This window comes from Chroicocephalus ridibundus, chromosome 7 (assembly GCF_963924245.1).
Source record: "Chroicocephalus ridibundus chromosome 7, bChrRid1.1, whole genome shotgun sequence".
In the NCBI taxonomy this organism is placed as follows: domain Eukaryota; kingdom Metazoa; phylum Chordata; class Aves; order Charadriiformes; family Laridae; genus Chroicocephalus; species Chroicocephalus ridibundus.
Genome location: NC_086290.1, coordinates 31769075 through 31794182, shown reverse-complemented (window position 1 = coordinate 31794182; position 25108 = coordinate 31769075). Strand labels below are relative to the sequence as shown.

At 43.2% G+C, this 25108-nt stretch overlaps 1 protein-coding gene across 2 annotated transcripts in view; it reads left to right on the top strand.

Annotated features, from left to right (window-relative positions):
- The window catches only part of PLEKHM3 (pleckstrin homology domain containing M3), a 91700-nt gene extending 68842 nt beyond the window's left edge, over positions 1 to 22858 (top strand). For both annotated transcript variants that reach the window (XM_063341524.1, XM_063341526.1), the window contains exons 7-8: positions 3158 to 3315; positions 16325 to 22858. In XM_063341524.1, the coding sequence (XP_063197594.1) occupies positions 3158 to 3315; positions 16325 to 16502 (336 nt within the window). In that variant the 3' untranslated portion in view covers positions 16503 to 22858. The remainder of the gene's footprint in view (positions 1 to 3157; positions 3316 to 16324) is intronic.
- The last annotated feature ends 2250 nt before the right edge of the window (positions 22859 to 25108 follow it).

The following is a 25108-nucleotide window of genomic DNA, read 5'->3' as shown; positions in this document are numbered from 1 at the left end:
TGGACTGTTCTGCAGCTTGTAGTGTGTGATTTCACAGTTTCTCTATTTTGTAAATTTATTTTGTAAGCTTATTTTGTAAACTGAAATGTCCTTAGGAAAGGTTCGGGTCAAAGCTCAGGAGTGACTCCAACAGTGAGAACAGACGTGTGCTGGGTTACACTGCACTGGGGGCTGTGGAGTCTCCGTCTCTGAAACGCTTATCTTTAGTAACAGATATAGCTGTAAAGAATGACATAGATGTTACTGCCTTTGCCAAGACGGCCTCTTGAGGTCTTCTTCCCCCATCCCCCTGCCCCCCCATTTTCCTGATACCTGGATAATGCATTACATTTGTTTAACACGCTTTTATTGTTTAATCGCTTGTGTTTTCCTTGAAACTCAAGATCAAATTCCAGCATCAACTGGGAGAACATCCTGGGACTCTGCCATTGTGGTTCTGGGTTGTCTAAACTGACCGACCCTGGGCCTCCAGCTATCACAAGAGAGTGCTCAGTTGCAGGAGAAGTTTTGACACCTTTGATTACATGTCCTACGCTCCTTTTCCCAAGCCACAAAACAGTCACTAGGGAAGTGTTACCATGGAACTCCTCTTGGGGACAGCAAGTAGAAATCTTCCTTTTTGCTTGTCAGGGTAAATGGAGATGAGGATTTTATTCTTATTAGCTACAAACACGAATGACAGAAGGCTGCAAGGAAAGGTCATATCCTGTGCACAGCCTTGGGGTCTCTGATGAAACAAAATGACACAAAATTTACAGATGCTAAAAACAGCGATAACATCAGTCTGATGTTGCATTTTGTCTTCCTCCCATAATACAGTAAAATGGCCTGTAATTCACATTGCAAAATTGGCATGCATGGCGCTTTGAAGATATCACCTTCATTGTATCTCTCCAGTGGCCAGAGTTACAAGCCAACCCACTACAGTGCTACAACGAGCTGTACAAATAAATAAATAAACAGGGACAAATAACCCCAGCTCCTCGGGGGCAGCTGCCCATTCTCAATCTATCTTGCTTGGGTTGCGAGCTCTTCAGCATAGGAAACCTTTTGTGCCTTCTATAGACTTAAATTCACCCCTGGTGCTTAGGAAGGTAATAGATTGTGTTAATTTTGTTTATGACATTATATAAAATGTGATTTTTAATTCAGAGATTTAAGCCCTGGCTGACAGTGACATTAGTACAGCCTTAGAGAGTTTGTTTGCAGCTCTGTCTTCAGCCTGGTATTTTAAGCTGAGCTCTTGTGGCCTGAGAGAGGTGGTTGCTGTAGCATGAAAATGCTTTGGAAAATATGTATGTGTTGTGGTTTATTTATTGTCTTTGTAGGCCCATTAGTGATGATGGCTTTTTGGAGGGTGATTGTAGCCATGTCACTAGCTGGGTGGCTTCACTGTTTCTCCCCTCCTGTGTGTTGAACACTATCAGCTTCCCTGTCTTCCCTCTACTTCCTACCTTTTTGGCTTTTAGACCCTCTGTAGCTCTGGAGTCTGCAAGCAAAAAAATTCTTCCTTTAAAATGAAAAACAAAACCCAGCCTAGGGGAGCTAAGCTAACTTCTGACCATCTGTTAGAAGGTTAGTAATCTCAGTACCTTGAACTATGGCTTCATTTTTGTATTTCATGCAGCAGCTTCTCTGCATTGTTTATATTCTGGTTGAAGGGGATCTTCCTATACCAGGATGCAATAGGAACGTCATTTTTCCTCTAACATGAGCAGATGTCCTATCTGCAGTACTAGCAATAACATTGCTGCTTCCTGTTGTTGCAGATGTTGTTAGCAGGCGAGAGCTGAGAGCGAAGAGGGGGCACATCTCAGCCCCTATCATTCAGTGCCATCAACATCAGTGCTACCTGTGCACTGTCTTTTCCACGTGTACTCTTTAATAGTGGCTATCTTGGCTAGCGGGCAGGAAGTTGCCCTGGAACACAAATTTTTTTCCTTTCTACTTTAGGGAAGGTATGTTTCCAAAGTCTCTGTTGTTCTTCTCTGCCTTGACCATCGCTTTCTCTAGATTCATTTACACTAAACCCAAATTACAAGTGGTGTGTTACCATATTTAGGGAATGGGTGCCTGAACTGAATCTGGCACACATTTAAGTGTAAATCTCCCCACTTTTAGGTTTCAGGACACAGCCCGGTGCAAGCCTTCAGTCAGCAATTATTGCATTCTTTTTCCTTTTTATAGGAGTTCACTATCAAACCCCGTGACACATTTCTATCGCTAATCTGGCAGGCTGCCATTCAGACCACAGGAAGCCCAGGAGAGAAGAATATACACTTAGGGCCTTATTCCATCTTCATTATTGCCTACACCAGCAGAATTCCTTAAAGTCTCTGGAAGTTTGATCTGAATGGAAAGTATTTTGCCTGAGTAGCACCCCTTATTGAGGCATTGTCACTGAGTCACAAATTTAGATGAGTGTTGTGGCTAGCAGTTTAATCTATACTGCATGGCCCTTTTTTCACACCAGCACAGGGAGTGCTAATCACTTCTAATGGTCTAGCAGGATTGTCTGGCAGTGAGGGACTTCTTGATTTGAGAGCTGGACACTGAAGGAAAAAAACACAGTTCCTATTCAAGAGTTTATCTGAGAATTTATTCATTTTGGCAATGAGGGGAGTATTGTATTTTAATGGTTTTCAATGGACAACTCAACCTTACTAAAGAAGGAAAGCCAGGGTTCTGTTCACAAAAACATGCAAAAAAAAATTGTGCTTTGGAGGAAGAGGAACAAAGACAAAACTGCAATTTGTACATAAAAATTGCAAGAAACTAAAATCATAAATGTAAGGCAGTATCTGTAGCTGTCAGTTAGATGGTAACATGGAAGCCTTAAACTCTTTTCCTATCTACTTTTTTGTGCCTTAGTATATGAATTGTTGTACTTAAAATGGCTGTTAATCTTGTGTTACTGCCATATAGACTTACAGAGAGATAGTAACTTCGGTTTTACTTTTGGATCATTGCTAGTTCATTGGCTACTGTTGTCACTGGTGATTTCATGGAGCTATAATTGTTGGGAAGTAACTTTCCTGTTGTTTTAACCAGCAGCACTTACCTGCATTTCTGTATTAATAAATATTGTCTCAGTCCTTCAGGTAGTTCTGGTCATTTTTGGGGGGGTTCCTTCAGTATTGTCTTCTCCTCATTTCAGGTTATTGAAGGAAAGCTGGCTCCTTTCTTGGGGAAGGTGATCAAGTTTGCCACCTCTCATGTGTACAGCTGCAGCCTTTGCAGTCAGAAGGGTTTCATCTGTGAGATTTGCAACAACGGAGAAATCCTTTACCCCTTTGAGGACATTTCTACAAGCAGGTACTGTAATGTCAGTCATACATTTGACTCGTGTATCGTATCCTTGAAAATTCTCAGCCTTGTGACCTCTTATTTAAATAACTAGGGGCTGGATCCCACTAATGCACGTTTCTGGGCATCTACACTAGATTACTGGTCCAGGGAGGCCACCATGAGTAGACTTGGAAATAGACGGGAAGAGCTACTTTCCAAAGCCCTGTAAGTCTCAGAACAGCTGTTCAAAAAGGGAAGAGTCCCCCGTAGCACCACACAGTGTGATTTATCCACAGCTCTTCTGAGTTTGCAAAATGTCCTGAAAAGCCAAGTGGGTTCTCTGGAGTGATGACAGGCATCTCTCTGGTATCTGATGTCACTGGGCCCATGATGTACTGGGATTGTCCATCATAAAACCATAACCATCTATTTTGAAGTGTTATTCCCATTAAATGTTATGGCTAATTCTCTGCTTTCTGTGTGCATGCTCCTCCGTGTCTACGTATGCGAGACTTTTTTTTTTTTAATGACATTGCTATTCTCAGGTGGTTACAAAATAAATATAAGCGTATGCCAGTCCTAAGCCAAACAAAAGAACCTTTATTTCACATTATATGGAGTACTGGATGCCAGATCAGGGACAGGAGTTGCGTGGAAAACCTAGAAGCAAAATGGAGGAAACCAGAGTAGACTTGGCAACGCAGCAGTGTTACTACTCTTTTTCAAAAATGTCTTGGATTTTCAAGAAAGGAGATTTTTATTTTTTTTTAAACTCAACAGAAAGACAGTATATCTGACAGCACAGCATTCCTCCATAGATGAGTACTTTTCTGGCTGTTTTAAATACAGTCATTTTAATTTGTTCTCCAAAGTGTTTCACTGAAGGGAAAAAGAAAAAAAATTGAAGAGCCACCTTTGGAAACAACCAGCCTGTTAAAAGGGCTTCATTATGAATCTGGTTCCCCTGCGTGCACAAAGATGTTAAATTACAAGTAACCAAGAACTACTCTTCGGGGATTTTCAGCCTGACCTGAGTTTCAAAGACTGTTTGCACATTCTTTTTCTAGACTCTTATTCTAAAAAATGCATTGACAAAGCAGTGGATGTAAGCTAAATAAGGGGTGCAGCTGAGCTCTGTAAACGGTTTTCAAGAAAGAATGTATCTAGGGTGCACGGTGGGATAGGCTGAGTTAAAAAGAGAGAGCCTAAGATGACATAAAACATAAGATGTCTATTGGAACTGTATAAAAGGCGATTGAAGATATTCACGAAAGATTGATGAGAACGTGTAAGAACATCTGGGAAGACAGATTTACTTGAAATGTCTGTGCATTTGATTTGTCTGGGGGATTTTTGGTCACAAAAAAAATAGTTGAGTGTGTATTTTTCCCCCGCCCTTTAGCTGAGATCAGACGTACCTTGCAATTACAGAGTTTAAAACCTTCTGGAATCAAATAGTATTTATCAGCAGTTCAGTGAAAGCCAAAAGAAGCTGCTCTAGCTCCCATTTTTATGTGAATTAGAAGCCAGAAAGGACTTTTGTTCATGTTTCACAAGTGGGAAGTTGTGGTTGATGTCATGCCAAAGACAGCGGTCTTTGTTAATGATTTTAATTAAAACACAATCAGCATGAAAGGTTCTCCAATATTTCTCTTTCTTATTTTGTCAGAGGTCATTCTGCTTACTCCTTTTGTACTCCTTATCACTAAACCTTGCTTTTATCCCCAGCATTTTCTATTTCCCTTCCTAGTTAGTTTTCTCATTACTGCTCATGTGTGCACATGCACCTCTGTGAAACTAACCAGATGATTATTGCAGTTCCGTTTTTTTGCTCTTTTCCACCTTCAGGCTGGAGGCAAAGTCATGCCAACAGAGGATCTTGTGTGTTTACTGTGCAGCTCCATCAGCTGCAAAGCAGTGAGGGAGAAGGCCAGGCAGAGGGGTTTCGTGTTTGCTTCCATCTCTTACAGATGAGAGAGATTTCTGAGGCAGGTGTGCTGACCACTGCAATGACAGGCGTAAAGTGAGGAGAATAGTTAGAAATAGGTAAATGTAGAGAGTAACCTGCAAGTCACAAAAGGTTCATGTGAAGACTTGCAATTATACCTGACATTTCTGATGACACGTGTGCAGCTTTCCGTTAGTTAAGCGTCATACAGAGCTCTGAGTAAACAGTTAGCTCAGATTTGTGATTTAGTTGTACTATTCTGAGTCTGCAGTGTGCAATGAGAATTGACTACGATTCCCTTTCTCCATCCTGGCTTTCTGGAATTGCTGTCTACAGTGTAGTGTTCACATTTTGCAGTCAATGCTAGGCTGCCAAGTACCCTGGCTGTAGCTGCCGAGTTAAGGAGGGAAGTGCAGCTGAGCTCTGAAAACCATATTTTTCCTTCTTGCTTTTAGATGTTGCTCATTCACTTCTGAGCACGCTACTAATTCTACCAGCAAACTGGGCTGTTGGGTTAGAAGTATTTGAAGGTGGGTGCACGGCAGCTTTTGGAAACTTCACCTCTCTGTTGAATGCGTGAAAAATGAAGTCTGTTTGTGTGTGTGTGGTGTGTCTGTGAGTGTGTTGGGATGGCATTCGTTTTTCTGGCTACCTCCCTGACCTTTCTTACTCTTTGGAGAGAAGAGTGACAGCTGTCAGAGGAGCCGTTACAATTTCATGGTCGTTCTCAGCTGGCTGTTACCTTTCCGTCTTTGTGGTCTCTTAGGTCCTTTCTCTCCAAAATATTCTCAGCAGTTTCTGGAGCAGTCTTCAGTAGGAATTTATGAAAGATGGGTCGTCTTTAGATAGATAGAGCTGAGAGAAAAGGAGGGCCCCTCTTGAGGGCTGGAGTTTCTCTTTGGTCAGGTTATTTGCTTGAGAGTCATTTTTGTCAGTCCTTGAGCAAACAGAGTGAATACCTGGGTTATGCACTCCTCAGGGTTTGAATACACATATATTACATACCCTTCTCTCACTAATCAGCATGACACATTCCTTTGTTGGCAAACGGTTCCAAAACAAACACAATCAGTTCAGTTAATTAGCGGGTCTGTGGGCTGTGCTTGGCAGGCTCTTTACATCCTGCTCAACAATACAGCGCAACAGTTTGCTGCCTTGAATGCGAGGGTGGGCTCACAAAGTCATAAGCTTTCTAATGATACTTCCTTTCTGTGGCTTTTCTTGGGAGGTGGCCATTCTGCACAGAGCTTAATGAAAGCCGTGATTCAGTAGTTAAACAATTTCTTAAAAATTGTCCCATCCTTTTGGATGCCTCTTCCAGTCAGTTTCATTCCTCTGTCCCTCATTTTCCTTTTTTCTGTCTTACCCATATTTAGGTAACAGTTCATCAGGGTTCTTTCTAAATTTCACAATTTCGGCATCTTTTTGAAGGCCTATAAATCATGAGAACTATATTTAAAGCCTCCTGAGTTAATTGCACGTTTCATGGAGCAAATTGCCAGCTAATGTAAACTCTCACAGCTCTGCTTTTGCTGGAGCTGTGGCAATTTAAACAACCTGAGCATCTACCTCCTGTTTTATTTCTTGGACTAAATTTGCCCCGGGCTTAAATTTAGCGAATAAACATATAAAATTATCCTACTATATCACTAATATTTTTTTTTACAAGTGTTGTGAAATGAGTTTAAAGATCCCTGGTTATAAATTGGCTTGTTAGAGCTATCCTTGTCCATTTGTTAGCAGCCAAGCACTGCCCTTCAATTTGTTCTGATATTGCTTGGTCTTTGTTAACGTGGTGAAAAGTTTCTGTTTCTTTCTCCAAAAAAAAAAAAAAAAAGCAGAAGTGAAAAGAAGATGCCTGTGTAGTGGTACTGTTGTCTATAATATGCGTCTGTATTTGTTTTATAACCTAGAACAATTTTTAACAAGTTTTAAATCTTAAGGAATACTGAGAAAAATACCATTGGAATGAGAATAGAATTATTCATTAAAACGGGTTTTCTGTCCAATTAGATAATTAAGTAATTACAGTTATGGTTAAGATTATTATATGCTACCCAGTTAATAAAGTTTTGGTCTTGCTTGTGTGTTGGCATCCTACTGTCTACTCTCACAGGCAATTTGTTGTGTTTTGCTAGTAAAGCTACTTGCTTGGTTAAGAACTATTTAGTCAATTCCATGCCTTTTATGTGGTGTCTACAGATGTACGTGAACCATGGAGAGTTGCTCTTTTGTGTTCGTATTCATTTATCAAGGCTAAACTGTTTTCACTTTGCGAAGTTAATTTGTTCTGCAGATCAGTTAAGACATGTAGAGACCTTTTAAGATACAAACCAGAAGACCCAAGTTTAAAATAGACGTGCCACAGAACAGGCTTGACTGTATCAGCCAGCTTGGATGCCTCTATAATCTTTGGCCACCATCCTGATAAGACCTATGAATGTACTTAACTTTACACATACTGAGAAGTCTTACTAAATGCTCTGAGGCTGTGCTTAGGTTTTTGTGCACGTCAAAGTCTTTGCAAGGTTACAGATGTGTTATGGATGCTGTGTCACTGGACAAAAACGTCTTGAAGCGTTTGGGAGAATGTTATGAGTTGGAGAGTCTGGAAAACGTAGTGTAGAGCATTTCCAGGAAATACCTTGGCACAGGTCAAAGGCATCACTCAAAGTACATAATTTTCCCTCTTGCTTTGATTAGTTTGTTTTATGCTAGACAGCCTTTCCCCACGCCCAGTTCCCCTGAGCTGCGTTAGTAGTTTAGAACCTAATTTTTGAAAGAGCTTAGCTTATTGGATGTTGATAGTTGGTTCAAAGCACTCTGAAGTGCTTTAAAGAAAGCTCAGCACTTTCTTTAAAGAAACTTAGGCATCTAAGTAGATGCTAAGTTCTCTTGATAATTTAATTTCACCTGAATCTGTCAAAACTGGTCAAAATCTTCTGGCCCACATCTTCTGGGTTTTGTCTGTGCAGACTCATGCAGTAAGGTTGTCTAGAATACATAAAAAGAAAGAGATAAAATATACTGTTTTTTTCATCAAGCACTGTATTTTGGAACTGAGTTAGCTTCAGAGGTCAGTTTTACCTGCCTGATGTCAGAGTGGTGTTAACTAGAACATTCAGCATAAAGGCAGATATTTATTTCAAGCAGGAAGGTCTCTGCAGTGCTGCCTTTGCTCTTCCCCGCTGCCTGAACACGGCAGCCGTTTTGCTTCCACTCTCTATTTTGCAGCTTCCCTGCCGTGCCGTCTTCCTCACTCTAGATACTTCCAACTTGCCAGTCAAGACCTTTTAATTCTTCCTCCTCCTTCCTCATGCAAATTCCCCTTTTAAGATAGACTTCTTCATCTCCCAGATATGATTTCATGTAGACAAGACAAGAGCTTTTCAATTGCTTTTTAGCCCATGAAAGCCAACACTGCCAGCTCTTAAGTGCTCAGAAATTCTAAGATTACCTTAGTAATCTTGCTGTTTATACACTTACTTTATTTATTTTTAATTTTAAGTTCCTTTTTCCCATCTTGTGTCCAGGTAGTCTTGTCTTCAGCACTATGGCAGAGCTACGAAGTCCAGGTGCCTTTGCCTTTCTCTTTTATTGAAAGCATAATCCTGGCTTAATCACAGGATTTCCAGACTTGAGACTTAGAGAAAAATGCAAAATAGTAGAATCATGCAGTCAAATTATAACAGTTGAGGGCAGTATGTTAATACTACTGTTAATGGTATTGCCCTGACTCTTTGCTTCTAGGTCTTCAACCACCACCTTGTGAATAGAGTTCATTAATAATAGGAGGGGCAGAGGGACGAAGTGCCATTCATGGCGTGGCAGCCAGCAGAGGCAGAGGATATATATGTGAGCGATGTAAACACTTGAATCTCTGTGGCATCTCAGCCTCTCCAGTGGTTTGCAGGTAGTGGATCTACCACGTGTAGGGCTTTTCCTGTTTCCAAAGTAACTTGGCTCCGCTGACTAAAATGTAATCACAGGAATTTCAGATTAAATGTTTTAATATTGATTTTAGTGTCCCTTTACTGATTTCTTGCGAACTGCTGTGTACAGGCCACATTACTTGGCTGGGGATCTCTGAACTTAGACAACTTGCAAAGTGCAGCACTGAGGTCAACAGTCAGTCCTTAGTTCTCCTGTTGGATGCAAGTATGGAAATATATGTAGGTAAGTGTAGGATAAATCCCTGCAGCCACAGCTTAGGGGGAACTGAGGACACGATTCCCTCCTTAATCATGAGCTTCAGAGCTCTGGGAAGAGGGGTCTGGGAGCTGCAGGATCCCTTTGCTCCTGCTTGACCCTGCTGCCACGCTCTGGTGCGGTAACTCAGCCTGTGAACACAGCTGTCACAGGAGGATAGCAGGTAGTTAAATCAAGCAGTGCCTCTTGTTCAGCCCCAGCCTATAACAAGTTGTTCTGTGAGCACCAAAAACAAAGGCCTGTTTTGCGATTTATCTGGGTCTGGCAATGGAAGAATTGATGCTGAGGCTCCTTTTCCCTCCAGTGAGCTGCCCACTTTTCCCCTCGTTTGTGAGGCTTTAATATCTCTGAGCACTTTGCACACCTGTTGGATGCTGTTGACCTTGGCAGTGGGTGCTGGCATGACAGGACAAGGGGCAAGAGACAGCACAGCTGAGGAGTCACCCGATGGCAAGCCCTGGGCGGCCGAGCCAGGACAGGGGCTTATTCATTCATCTTACTCCCCTGCCTGAGGTGCTTCTCCAGCATCTCAGTGTAACCCATGCTGGGTAAAAGGGAGCAGACCCTGGTCTGGCAGTTTTCATGCAGGGACGCTGCGTAGCGTGTCATTTGGCCACCCTGGGGTGGCATTACTGGAGCAGCAGTGGTGGTCTTGGTCACGGACGCTGCATCAGGCTGTGTTTGGGCTGGTCCCCGCAGCTGTTTCAGAGGTACGAATCACGGGCGCTTTCCTTGGTGAGTCCTATCAGTGGTCACTGTACACCCTTTCTTAGCTGCTGCCTGTAACCAGCTCACCCCTGGCATCGGTTCCCCTGGTGGTTGGCAGTTACAGCTATTTCCCCTGTTGCTGTACCCTCCGGCGCCAGCCCAGGGCCCAGCCATGCCATTATAAACGAGGAGTGTCTTCAAGCTCTGCTCCATATCAAGGGTAACCCCCGTCTGATGAGCAGGTCTATGGAAAGGAAAACTATGATTACTCTTATGAATCACCGCTGGCTCCCTGAACACTGAATTCATCATTTAGGTGAATTTTCAGACGTGTAACGATTTGAGGGGCTGGGTAGTGGGTTCTGCTCTATTTTTGTTTGGCCTTTTTTTTTTTTTTTTCTTCTTGAGAAGCAAATTTTTCAAAAGCAAATCTGAGGTATTAACAGTTTTTTAAAAAAAACCCTGTATCTAGTAAAGACCATAAGTGTGTCATACAAGGCGTTATCCTAACAAGCTCCTTGCGGGGACAAATCAATGTAATATTAGTGCCAACTTTCTTCCATTCATTTACTACATGGGCGTCCCTCCCTCGGCAGGCTCCTTGTGTCGGTTCCTAGGCAACTGTAATAATATTGCTGCACGTGTGTGTCAGGCATTGATTGCCTTTGGGGCTTTTTTTGTGTTGTCAGTGAACACAGGCCAGTCCGTTTTCTTTCTCTTTGTGCTCTGCTAAAGTCTCAGAGTTTTAAAGGGTGCGTCTCTGATACTCGCAGCTGAGCAACTCAGAAATACTTGCAGACAGGCACATGTGCGTAGCCTGGGACGGTGGTCACGCTGGAATCCCTAGGCAAGGCTTACTTCAGCTACTGTGGTTTGCTCTCTGGGGTTTTTTAATAGACAAGTTACAGGTGGCTTAGTATTTTGGATGCTTGATGAATGTATAGCATCGTCTAAAGAAAACATAATGAACAACGCTGTTTTATCTTGTTTTTACTCTGCATGGAGGGAGAGGAAAAAAAACCTGAAGAGTTCTAGTCAATGAAAGGTTCAGCCATAAATCAAGTTCTTACTGAAATTCCTTTCAAGGGATTACTCACGTGAGCAAATGTGTGCAAAGTCTGGCACAGAGGAAGTGGGGTTTTTAAATGAAAAAATGAAAGTTAATGTATAAAATTACAAGAGAAAGGATGGTGGGTGAATATGGCACTGCAATGAGACAGGGGAGCTCTTTGCCCTTCTCATCTCTTGCAGGAGCTCCTGGCTGACCTTGAGCAGGTCAGTTCACCTCTTGTTTCCTGGGTGAGAGGTGGGAATGGTGGTATGTCTGTCATCCACTGTTTGTTCATTTTAGGGATGAACAGCATAACCGTGAGCTGCTTTGATTCCCCACGTGGTGTTTGGAAGCCAGACAGGTACAGCCCATGTGCATGGTACCGATGCTGTCCTAATAAACCTTACTAGTCCCAGCAGCTTCATCCCAACACAGTCATGCTGGACAGTCTGTCAACCTCTAAGGTTCCTAGGAGACAAATAAAACTGTCTTTCGGATGACATCCTGGGCCACCGGTTGATCATCCCTGGTTCGTTTTGTCTGCTCACAGTGGAAGGTCTTTGAGGCCTCTTTGTGTTGCACCACCACCTTTGGGTATCTGATCTTACCCATGGGCACCTAAATGGTGGTGAAGTGTGGAGGGGAAATATGAGTACAATCAATTGATTGTGCCAAATCTAGAATTACTTGAGCCCTGAGCCTGAGAGATACATGTGGGAAGCATGAAAACAACTTGCCGGAGTTTACAATTTACCGAATATTGATATGTAGATGTTTCAAATGCCCAGACTTAGTGGGAGATACTAACATTATAATTTCCTCAGCATACAAGGAATGATTTTATGCTTTTAATGTGGAAAGGCTTTTATTTTGTAACTAGTAATGATAATAATAAGAGCATTATAATGCATGTCTGGCAGTGGAGAGCTTTGCCCTTTCTCTCTTACACTTTTCAGTGCAATAGAAATTATTTACAGGATTGAATAATTCTCTGCATTTTTTTTTACTCTGGTATTCAAACAAGTAAAACGTCCTTAAAACATAAAACACCCCCTATAGTCTCAATAGAAATCGAGTTGGTCAGGAAGGAGAAAACACTGAAATAGAGAGGAAGCTGTTTCAAATGCGTTCTTCATACAGACTTCTGAAAGTCTGTATGAAAACAACATGCAATGTTCACCGATTCTTTAAATAATGTTTGAAAAATAGCAAGAGGCTGTCAGTGTGCAGTATTGCAATATCATTCATTAAAGAAGGAAACATGAAAGGCCTGAATGGCTTTGCAGGCTCATCGGTGTATTATCCATGGTGTATAGAAGTCTCACAAAAGATGCAGGGACTTTCTGGCCTCTAGCCAAAGAAGTAGTCAGGATTCAGAAATAGTACGTGAACTGTGAATTACCGATGACAACAACAAGGGTTAAGGAAAAGGTAACTAAGTGTAGCAAACTATTACATGAGTCTTTTATAGACTACAAAAATGTATTTTTTTTCTCCAGCAAAATAAAAGCATTTTGTAATAAGGAGGCTTGAAAACAACAGTAAAGAAAAACTGTGAAACTCACATGTGGAGACAAAACTAGATGTCAGAATTAAATAAGAAGCAATCTGTTTGTAATATTCTAAGAAGGAATAAAATTTTGGTGGGGTTTTTGGTCTCACTGGAAAATTTCTCACAGTTAGATTAGGAATGGTCCGCCAGTTGACATTTGCAGGGTCGGATAAGACTGACTGTGTTTGATATGCTGAAAAGCAAAGCTGTAGATGGCTTGGGGTAGCACAGCTCCATCACTTTAAAGGGAGTAACTTACCATTTGCCCAAAGGCAGAACAAGATCAGCATTGCCCCCCTGCCCCGGTGGCTGAGTTTCTTTACCAATGAGAGGACACAAGCATGCAGTGAAGCTTGACCCGGGTATCCTCTCCGCCTGCAGAGAGCAAGAGCCAGCTTTGTTCTTCAACTCAGAGCACCATTCATCCAGGCTGCTGTTTTGTTGTCATCTGCACCCCACAGTTGGGGCTGGGAGTACATCAGCCTTCACCGGAGAAAGCAGAAAATAGGTCTTCAGAGAAGCAGTCAGGGGTGGACCAATGGTGGTCACCATCCAAATGGACTGATGGTGGTCACGATGGCTGCTGGTGCAGTGGATTCTGAGATGCAGGACTGGATCTGGTTAGTGCCTGAGAGTGTGGGATCCTACTCAGAGCTTCAGCTATTGCACCAGCTCTAATAAGTAACAGTGCAGGTATTTCTTCTCTCTCTTTTGGTTCTGAGCAACATGAGAAAAGTTTGTTAATTTTTTCCAGTTATTTCTGAAAAATCAATTCGTATTAATTTAAACCCCATCAATCTTTGTTCTCTCTGCTGTTGGCCTTTGATTGGGGAGAGCAGATGTGCTGGCTCCTCTCTCATCCCGCTCCATCCAAATCAGCAGCAATTTTTTATAAGTTTTGTCACCTCCATGCATACTGTGGAGACATATTGAGCGAGTATAGGGAGTGGCAATGTGAGAGTGCAAAATTACACTCCTCATCAATCATTACCCTCTAGCAACTTCCAGGGCACTGTAAATTGCTGACTAACAAAGGAGAATTACCTTGATAAAATCACCATTAGTGTCAGTTGAGAATGATGTAAAGTTTTAAAGACACTGCTGTCTTCTCTGTCTCTCCCTCATCCATTAGCTTGTCTGTTCGTGGAGATCCCAATCCAGCAAAGCACGTAAGCACATGCCTAATTGTAGGCAGATCAGTAATCCCAAGGAAATCACTGGGATATGAGTCCTAAGCATGTGTTTATGTGCTTCACTGGATCTGGGCCATAACACACACTCTCTGAGCAGAGAAATTATAAATATCTCTGTGTGAGCCAGTTTCTTGATTTAAAACCAGATTTAGACTTAGTAGTTGGATTTAGAAATATGACAGTCAAGTTTTACTGCAAGAGAGCATAGTAGTTAGTAGATATACAACATTATACTTAGCTTCTTTAACTTCCCTTTTCTTACTTGTTATTTGAGTTTTATCAGTTTACGTTAGCTAGAAGTGTGCCTCTCTAAACCTCTGCATAGTCTTCTCAAAGCTTTACAATTACTAAAATTTAGGCCGTGCTTGAACCCATGCATAAAACTTAAAGTGCAGCCAGATCAGGAACAGTGTTTTAAAACTTACAGGTGAGATGCAGATGCAGCTAATATAGCTAACATATAGCTTATGGACTTCTCTCAGTATTGACAGACTGCATGCCAAATACTACAATTTGCCTTTTGGCTTCTCAGCGTTTGGCATTTATTTATTCATGTTTTCAATTTTTCTTCACAGTCTTGAAGACAAGAACCTTATTTCTAACAAAAACAACACAACAAAAACAGCTCAAAGCAAACAAACAAAAAACCCACTAAAGATGTAACAATGGACACTTGGATATCATATAGTCATTTGACTACAATAGCTGTGAGAAAGGAAAAGTGTGAGGCATTTCAAGACTTCCCACAGAATCACGGGGGTGACCAGCGCCCCTCATTTGTATTTCAAAATTGCTCTCAAGTTTGGTGTTCTGTTGCTTTCATTATTTGATTATCCAACTGGGATCTAAGACTTTGTACCCCTGACACTGCCATCCTTTTATTTTGTCATTTGGTTACAAAGCTGTAGTGACTTATCAGTACAGATAGTTATTTGCATTGAAAAGGCTGACAATGTCCAACTGTTCAGTTGTAGCCCATTCCGTGATCACCACATGTTTCATTGCTCCACAGCCATCTGGAACTGGGGCTTGATCTGCTGTGAGGTTGTATCCATTGCCTCTAGAGTGCCCCAAAAGTAATCAGTCATCTCGTTTGAGCAGCTTGTTTGTTTGAAGTCATATTATCACCTTTGAGAACCGAATAGCCCAGCTTTGAATCCCAGAAGCGATAATTGTGTTGATCTAGTCCGATCTTCCATAGGACATAGGACAGAAAATGTCACCTACCTCTGTTCCATTTTTAACTTTGTGGAATGACTTCTCCTGCTGTTGAAGTGGGCTGTACTTTACTCTTTCCATAACAGCTGACCACTGGAACTGCGATGAGGAACATGTCATATCCCGACTGCTGCAAATGCTGATATAGATCTTAATGGAAATGAATGTTGTTACTCTTCCTTTACAAACCAAAGCAGCAAACTTGTCTTTCATAAAGCAAAATTAATGTCTATTCTGTGCTAGCTCTGAATGTCAGTTAATAAGAAGATAAGTATTAATCCTTCTAAAAATTTCTCTCTGTGAAGCAGAAGTGCTGGGACAGATTCTCAGCAACTGCAAGTGAACGCAAATCAACTTACTTTAGTGGTCCTGAGTAGCTTGACACCAGCAGAGGTGTGGGCAAGCCAGTGTCTTTTACAGCTCCACCCTTTTGAAACACAGTGCTCTCTGAGCTACCAGAACTTGTATCAGGAATAGCGTGGCCAGCAGGAGCAGGGAAGTGATCGTGCCTCTGTACTGGTGAGGCCTCACCTCAAATACTGTGTTCAGTTCTGGGCCCCTCTGTACAAGAGGGACATTGAAGTGCTGGAGCGTGTCCAGAGGAGAGCTACCAGGCTGGTGAGGGGTCTGGAGACCAGGTCACATGAGGAGAGGCTTCAGGAGCTGGGCATGTTTAGCTTGGAGAAGAGGACGCTGAGGGGAGACCTCATGGCCCTCTACAACTACCTGAAAGGAGGTTGTAGAGAGGTGGGGGTTGGCCTCTTCTCCCAGGTGAATAATGACAGGACCAGAGGAAATGGTCTGAAGTTGCGTCAGGGGAGGTTTAGATTAGGTATTAGGAAGAATTACTTTACTGAAAGAGTGGTCAGGCACTGGAACAGCCTGCCCAGGGAGGTTGTTGAGTCACCATCCTTAGAGGTATTTAAGAAATGTCTAGATTTGGCACTTCAGGGCATGCTCTAGTGGCAGAAATTATAGGGGGGGGGGGGTTGTGTGTATGGTTGGACTCGATGATCTCAATGGTCCTTTCCAACCATGAAGATTCTATGATCTATGACTGTTTGAAGGAATATGTACTGCCCACAGTCCATATGAAGTCCATTGCATGCTCTGGTCCTATTTTGTCATTCAATTTTGATGCTAATTTGTGTTTGCAGGTGTGAAAGCTGTGGTGCTGTCTTCCACTCGGAGTGCAAAGAGAAGGCTGTACCGTGCCCCAGGTGCGTGCGTAAAGAATTGCAGAAGAAGCAGAAATCCTTCTGGAGGCGACTGAATATGGACGAAAACTTCGAAGAGTCATGCAACATGTTTGAGTTGTCCTATCAGAACACATGAGTTCCTTAAGGCAGTGGCCAGCCTAAAGAGAATCCCTTTCCCAGTTGCCAGCTCAAGCAACTTCTCAGCTTAGCCAGGCAGAAGTCGTCTTTCAAAATAGTATCTGACCTTCTTCATCTGTGAATAGCAGCTGCCAAAGTGGCTATAAAGCCTTGTTGGCTTTGAAATACCAATGGCTAAACTGCATTTTGCGTTGAAGTCCAGCCGCTAGCTCTCATACAAAATGTGGTTTACTTGAAATGCTTTAGGTCTAGCTAAATAAGCACCCAGTTTTTCTTTTCCACCTCTGGAGAAGACTTTTCCTCAAGGCAGAAAATATTTGCTGCCATGACCACATTATTTTTTATGTTGTTCGTTTAGAATTGATGAATTATGTACTTATTTATGTGTATCATTTATTTATTATTAGCCTTGGCAGAGGTTCTGGTGAGGTGTTTCACAGAACCCAACAGGGCAGGAATGATTTTAAACCCACCTGCTCCTTCTGATGTGGACACATGGTTCCATTTCCTCATGTTTCCAGAGCGCTATTTTTAAAGGATCAGTGCATTTACATGTCACTCCTTCCTGAGGAAAGAAAAGTATCTGCCGTCAAACCTTATTGAGGGTGCTTGCAAACATAATACGCAGAATAATTCCTTCAGCTATGTTTATATATTTACAACCACCCCAGTGAACTATTCCATACGTAGATAAGCAGGGGACTTGCTACTGTTTTTGTTCCAGCTGGTTATGTCCATCAAGCTCTGTCACTGAAGTCCATTGAATTTTACCTTGGTTATTCTTGATCTATGCGACGCCACGTCCTCATCTCCAGTAACATGATGTTGGTTCTGACCTTCTGCTAGTCTTACGTTTTAAGACATTTTAAGTGTCCACGTTGGTTTGGGTTTTATGTCGTGAAGTTTACTTTAAATGTTTCTCTAACCTGTTAGACTGATAGTCAGGAGAGTGGTCTTGCCTGCGTTAGTTAGAAAATACCTTCAAAACTGTGAAACGGTAGATTGCTGTGCTCACGTGCAGTTTGTGTCCTGTGTTCTCTGTGAGCTCTAAGGGATCTTATACTTCTGTGGTGACTTCTGTGGTGGAGAGCGAAGTTCCTCAAGGTATGGTTCTGCTCCACAGACCTGGAACACAGGGAAGTATTAAACCCAGTAAATTACCTATATTATGAAAGGGGAGTACACGGTGGATTATACTGGGGAGATGTGTGTCATCACTGGCGGTGTGTTTAATTCGTTGTGGCTTCACCTCCAGTGAGCACTTCGAGATCCTCCTCCCTCCAGTCCACATCCTTAACTCTTTCTCCAGACCCTGCAGTAATGTGTGTATTACATACATACGAAAGCATTCACATATATATACACATACATTTATATACAGAAAGCAAATACAGTTTCACGAGAAAAAAGCCAGTCATGTGCATGTGTATTTTTCCTCTCTTCTCACATAGGTTTGTGAAAATGCAGAATATACTGATCTTTGCTTCCTATATAATCTGCAGGCTGTTGTATTCAAGGCAGAAAGCAGTCTTGATCATTGAAGCACCTTGAAGTATTTTAAATAAAAGAACAGGGTACATCATGCCTACGTGAAAAGGTAGAACGCTACATTGAATTGCCTTATACTGGAGTATAAGTGGTTACCTTTTCCAGCCTCCACTTAAAGAAAGTAGCTGAATCTGCGCGTTCTCAAATTTGAGTGCAACTACTATATATATAGAAGCATGTTTATATCTGTATACATTAGACAACCAGTGCCTTTCTTATCCAGAAGTCCTTCTCTCAGTGGGATTCTTTGGAAGGAAGTGGGGGTTTTTCCATGTTCTTGGCAAAGTAGTATAGGGATTCCCATAGTTAATAAACCTGGTGAATCATGTACCATTGCCACTAAAATTAATACTTCCCTTACACAGGGATGTCTCTGTCTCAGCTCACTGTTCCTCCTGTGAAATGAGTTGCTTTTGGCTATCATCCTTAAAGATATAATGTTCCTTGCAAGTCCATTCCCACGTGAAGAATTCCCTGCATGTTCACAAATGCAAACACTGGGGAAGTATTGTGGAATTAGTCATGCAAACAGGAACTGCAGTGGTACTGGCTGAATAAACAGTACGCTCCCATGTTTTTCAGCATGTGTCACCACAACTGGTCCTGTGGCAAAGCCAGTAGCTCTGAAACTGTCAGAATCTGGCAGGTACGCTTTTGAATTAGCTCTAGACATAATGGTGAGTCATTAAAGAAAAGAAAAAAGGTGGTGTTTTTCATGTCGTCGTGCTCTGGTATTTAAGATACCTTACAGCACTGGTTTCGTGTCCAGCTCGGTTTAGGGAAGGCTGCTTGTGTGGACTGTTAAAAACCCTATGGAGTCAAGGAATCAAGGTTCAGACATTGCAAACTACTAGTTGCTTTGACAGATGTCCGGATCTCCAAAGTACCAGTCATGTGGGAGGTTAGATATTCTAGTTGAATTCTGGAATAACAACGTAGACAGCATTAGAGTTACTCTGGGTTTGTATAAGTATTACAGAACGGTTTCTTTGCTAACTGAGATTTACAGGAAAAAAAAATTGTATGATGTCAGCGAAACTGCTGGCATTAGTCATGGATCCGGAACTACTGCCATTACTAACGGCAAAGGGCAAAAAGCATGTTCTTACAATATACTGGCAGCGCCCAAAGCTTTATGTAAAAGGATACTGTAGAGTACAGATCAGATTCATTTCTTGAAAATCCAGTGTTGTTGTAAACAAGCCAGTTCCTAAAATGGATACACATTCATTTCTACCTTGGAAAAGTAATATAGCTTCTCGCAGTAGCTATAGGAGCAGAACATAGAACATCATGTGGAAGATGCTTTCCTCTCAGGGATGCCTAGCTCCTATTCAAAAAAAGTTATTCCATATGAACAGGTAAGATAAAGTCTTCTGTCACTGCCTTTCGTAAGCACGATGAAAGGCTTGATCCTGCCCTCAGAAGGTGCCGATGCAGTAGGAACAAGCCCTATCCATTTTCCAGGGCTGCAAGGCAAAAGAATAAACTGAAACTACCACTCACATTACTAACTCTCAAAAGACCCAACTCTAAAAGGACGGTTTTCCTGCAAGAGCCATTTGCTAGTAGGAGACTCAGCCTGGGGTTCTGCGGGTGGTTTGGGTGTCAGACACCGCTGCACCCCTTGCATGGTTGTCTCTGCTGGACTAACGGTGCCGCTGCTGCGCTTCCCGTTCTGCAGCCCCCAGCCTCCCCACGGCTCTGCTCTGCAGGCTTCTGGGGGGGCATCAGCTGGAAAAGCACCTGGGGTCTTTCCAGATGGCACAACTGTCTTCCCCCCCCACACACACACACAGGTGAAATTACGTATTGGTACTTCTAGTCTTGTCCCGCCCCCGTATGAAATAAGTTTGAACAATAGCATTTCATTGTGAGTCAAGAATAAAATGTGCTGTTTGTCCCTTTCACAGAGAAGGTGCTTTCATAGCTGGTGGAGGAGGAATTGGACTGTGCATCCAGTTACTGCTTTTGCATGTACAGAACTTGTAATCAGTGTAGAAATAGGGTGCTTCCCTCCAATGGGCTATAGCCTGGCCCTCTATAGCTACTTAGAAACTTCTCATCTCAGTTTAGTTAGTCTGAGATTATTTTAACTAGGACACTGTAGAGATCCTTACTTAAGTCTCTTTTCCTGTGAACCCTGACCCTCTAGCTTTTCTTTAATGGGGAGAAGGACCTACCTAGGGGATGCAAACCACGGCTTCTTTGTATATTATCAACCTGTAAAAAGAGAAATTTGGATCTTTTGTGTAGAAATCTTTCTCTTGCTTTTCTTTGTCTGTTTTAGGTGATGAAAAATGATGGTTTTGTGATGTGACACAATATCCTGGCTGGCACATACCAATATGAGCTCATTGCTGGGATGGTAGAAATTGGCAGTTGTGCGGGTTTCCCAGATAAGAGAGAAGGTACTTGTTGGTGAGGAGCTTGAGTTCTCCACAGTACTCCATGGACTCTGATGGCCCTGTTGGGAGTGAGGCATCAATGTACCTCTAGAGCTCCTCTTGTCAAGGTTTCTCTTAGTATCAGGATACTGTGTGTATTATATTGGATTGATGATAATGTTCTGAAAGACTTAAAAAAAAAAAGCCGAGGATGACTGTTTACAATGAAATAGGGAAGCTGCACTGTTGTATTTTGCTTTTTCCCTGCAGCAACAGAAGCCACCGAGTTTCCCAGGCTTCCCAAGCTCACAGCCTGGATTGCAGCCGACTGTTAATCTGCATAAAAGAAATGTAATCGAATAATCATCATAATCTTCTCTCCTTTTTTTTCTGCTGCTCAGCTGCAAGCCAGTCCCCTCTCTCTCTCTTTCTCTCACTGTCCCTGCCTTTGCCCACAGCGCTGAGCCTACAGCCAGACTTTGAGCTTCATAGCTCGTCGTGTTGCTCTTGAACTAGTCGTGTCTGATCATTCTCTCCTTCGTAATTTGCCTTCCAATTTTCCCTTCCCGGTAGGAGTGCCTTACAGTACTGTATATTAGTGTCTATCTTCCTGTTTTGGATTTCCTGATTGAATCTGCTGTTCGATTAACTTGGAGGCTTAAACTGAAACTCTCCCGCGGCTGCACACGCTCTTTCGCAGGGGCAGCTGAGTAAATGAGTTTGCTTGTTCTGCCCTCGTGAAGCGAGCTTTACAGGCTGCACATACCAGCTCTGAAAACACCAAGCTGCATAGAAGCCCCTCACTTTTGCTCAATTTGGTGCCTTAAATTTTCAAAAGTGAAGAATGTTGTCAGGAACGCGCCGCCATGACGCAGCGTGTTTGGTATTGGAGCTTGAAACCCTTGCTCATGGCAGTTTCCATCTTGCTAGGAGTGGTGACCATAAAATTTGTTTACTATCTGTGATTTGAGAGGGAAATATGAGAAAGGACGGCATGGAGATGGCGTTGGTTTTTATTACCTATATTTTGGAGACTAGCTGGGCTTCTCTTCAGCCAGAAATGCAGTTGTGCTTATGCGAGACCTTCAGGAGCTGTACATATATAATAATGGCAAGCACTGGGCATTAAAACAGGATCAGGTCACGTGCAATTTTGCTCCTCCTGGAACCAGGGCCAGCCCGTGCCACGTGGCGAGGGACTCCCGTGCTGCACTCCCTGCGTGGCACGGCCGGGTCCAGGGCTGTGGCAGCGAAGGCATTTCCTCAAAGCTTAATTTTATCGCAGCCTGGTTCCCTGAGGGCTAACCCAGTGAGGGTTTGGTCAGCATTACCTTAGAGAGAGGGTTAACCTGCTTAAATTTTAGCATTATTTGCTAAAGTATGTGGCTAACTCTTCCAGCAGGTGTTAGCCCTGGGCACGTGTCCACACTGACTGTCATCTTCTAAGCCCATGTTTGACAACAGCAGTGCTGTCGCTGCCTTTTAGCAGCGCAGTGAGGAGGCAGCCCGGCTGATAATGTGCAAAGTCCTTCTTTACTTGAAAACCCTGGTGTGCACACACTGGCTTGGGTTGTATCTTAAAATCCCAATTTTATCCAAATTCCTTAGGGTGGCCACTAATCCAGATCACAAAGATGCCACTTGCGGGCACAGGTGTCAGTGGCGCAGTTACTTATTTATTCACGTCTAATCCACGCGTTAAACCAATATAAATCCTTGAGTACACAGTTTTGTTTTGGTGGAAAAAAGGATTTGTTTCAGTTTTGCTTATGCACTTGTCTACAAAGTCAATCTTGCTTAAGCTAAAGCGTGTTTTCAGGCTGATATTTAATGGCATTGAGGCCTGTGATACCGGGTTAGCTTATACCCGTCCCTTCTATACTTGAGCTAAGCAAAAGTAAGAGTTCATGAGCAAAGCGTGCGTTTGAAGGGGTTTAAGCGATAAAGGCAGCTTCCGAATCCGTTTTAGTTCAGTCGAGGCAGTTGGGAGGCTGGGGGAAGCAGGATGCAGTGGCTGGTGCCGTCCCTGGCAGCCCATCTTCCCATGCTTCCCATCCCGACGGAGCACCAGCTCACCCGCAGCACTTGCAACGGATTTTAACACCACCGGCAGCGCACCCTGAGTTTTTGGAAAACCATTACCTATGTGTGCTACTCTCTTAACTTATTGGCAACATCATTACGTGTGTTTCATTGTTCTTGCGTTTATTTGTGGGTTTTTTTTTTTACTTTTGACAAGGATTTTTTTAAAATTATCTGCAACTACTAGGCAATAGTCTTAATTTATTATTGATATGTAATAACGTTATAATTTAAATTCAGTGAGTTGAATTGCTTGTTGACACTTGAGCAGGGTTTATTTGGGTTCACTTGTGACAGCATCAGAGCACCAGTCCCTCGTGTATAAAGGCAATTCTCAATAAACACTAAAAAAAAATAAATTACTTGTCCTTTTGCATTCGCCTTCTGGTCGGTACTGCACTGTGGGTAGGACAAGTTTTGACAGAGTACTGGTTTCCTTAAAAATGCTCATCTGGTGAATGATCTTCCAAAAGAAAGAAAATCTTCTGGTGAAAATCTTCCAAACGTAAGCAAATTCTGATATTTACTGTTCTGGGTCTGAGCCAGGAGGTCTCTGGAAATGCTGTCAGTGACTGCGTCAGGCTTTGTGGGTTTGGATTCCCAGTAAAATCTCTTAAGTGTTTTTGGAAAGCCACAGATGCCTGGATTTATAATGGTGCTGACCCGCAATGGCTCCCAGGAGGGCTTATTGGGAGTTGTTGTTGGGCACTTTCGGGTACGGAGCTCTTGGGGGGCAGAGGGAGGCAGCTTCCCACTGTGTGGCTGTCGCGTGGAACTGCCAGAAGGGCCCAGGCCTTGAACCCTAAGTAAGGGAGGCATCTCCCAGCTGGACTGAAGGGACCACTGAAGGGCTGGGAGGGCAGGATTTTGCCCCCGTTGTAAGGGATCTCCAGCTGACGGATGTAGGAGCAGGCATGATTCCTGCTCTTCTGGGCTGCTTCTTCCCAGTGCACCAGCTGAGGAGCTTCTGCAGCTCCCCGGAGCTGTGGATTTGGTGACTAAGGATTGCAGTGCTGAGCCGTGGTGGAGCTCATGGACCTAAACCCCCTGCTGGAGGGTCCCCAGAGAAATTCACACCTAGCCCCATGCTCACGTGGCCTTCAAAGAGCAGGATATATCTCCTCCCTCACTGCCCTCCTGCCCCTTCTCGGAAAGACCAGAAGTCCACCGGGAATGTCAGTCCTCTCTGCTGCAGGAACCTTTGGACTTCATGCTTGTGATGAAATCTGCTACAAGCAAGGAGTTAATGTTTGACCGGGACCACACAAGCTGCACAAAAAAATCCATGTGCAAGACCTTCTCTTCCTCCTTATTTGCTTTGCAAGGTGAGCAAATTCCGTTATGACGTCTCCTTCCCCTTTCACTGCCGCCTCCCCTCCTCACTTCACCCTGCAAGAGGTGGTGGGAAAAAGCATCAACACAGAGCAGAGACCGTGGGGTCTAGAGAGCCCTGGGAGGAGCACTTTGCTTGGTTCCTTTTTGTCTGTCCTCCTGTGGCTGGATTTGCTCAGCCTCCTCTCTGCTCCTGGCCCCTTCCCGGCCTCTCTGTTGCGCTCTGTTACAGCGTAGGAACCGCCACTGAAATGAGCTGCTGGAGGGACACACTGCAGCAGCTGTCATGGGCGACCTGGGGATGGAGTTTCAAGCAACGTTTCATTTGGTTTTGCTCAGGAGCTAAAGCGGTGGGATTGTTCTCCCTGTTGTGCATTGGCGTTACGTGAAAGCGGAGCCCTCCAGTGAAACGCAACTCTGCCGGCGAAACCTCCCGTTGGCAGCCCTGTCCTTAACTCCTGCACGCACACCCCCAAAGGCCATGCTTCTGGGGGTGTTCTGTTAACCATTTGTGTTAATTTATCAGCTAGCCTTTAAGGCAGCAGGCCACAGAAAATATTAGATCACGGGCAAATCTTATAACCCACTGGGTGCAACAGCCGGTCTTTTGGATTTCGTGCTTTCACGCTCTCGTTGCATGTTAAACACCTTACAATAGATCGAGCCAGGAGAGTCGGTCATCTCCTGCGGCCAAGTCCCATGAGTGGTATTACGGTTCGTGTCACCGGAGCATGCCAAGCCAAGCTCTGGCGCTTCTCTCAAAGGTCAGGACAGTTAATTTTTTAAAAAGTTACCTTCCTATCTCTTAGACCAAAATTAATGGTATTTGGTTTAATACGGGAAGTTGGCTGGTTTTCTAAAAGGTGGCAGAACTGAAGTGCAGCCCTTCTTCTGGGAATAAGTGACAGTTTACGAAGTCCTGAGGACACTGTCTAAAATAAATCAAATGGCACAAGCTCCTTGTCCAGAACTGTGCCCTAGGTTCAAGGAAACAAATGTGATTTTTTTTTCTTTCAACTTTTCCTTAACATGTATGATACGATCCCAATTACAGTATAGTAATTGATTAACCCAAATGGAGCTAGCTTCCTCCTCCTTTCCGTAGGGACAGAGAGGGACCTTCCAGGTCTGAGGCTTACCATACCTTTTCAGTGAAAGGCACGCTGAGGGCAAACGAAAATATTCTGGGAGTGTGTGTACATAGCTCTGGACTGTCTTTTTAAAATAGTTCTTGTTTAACTAAATACTCTCCAAA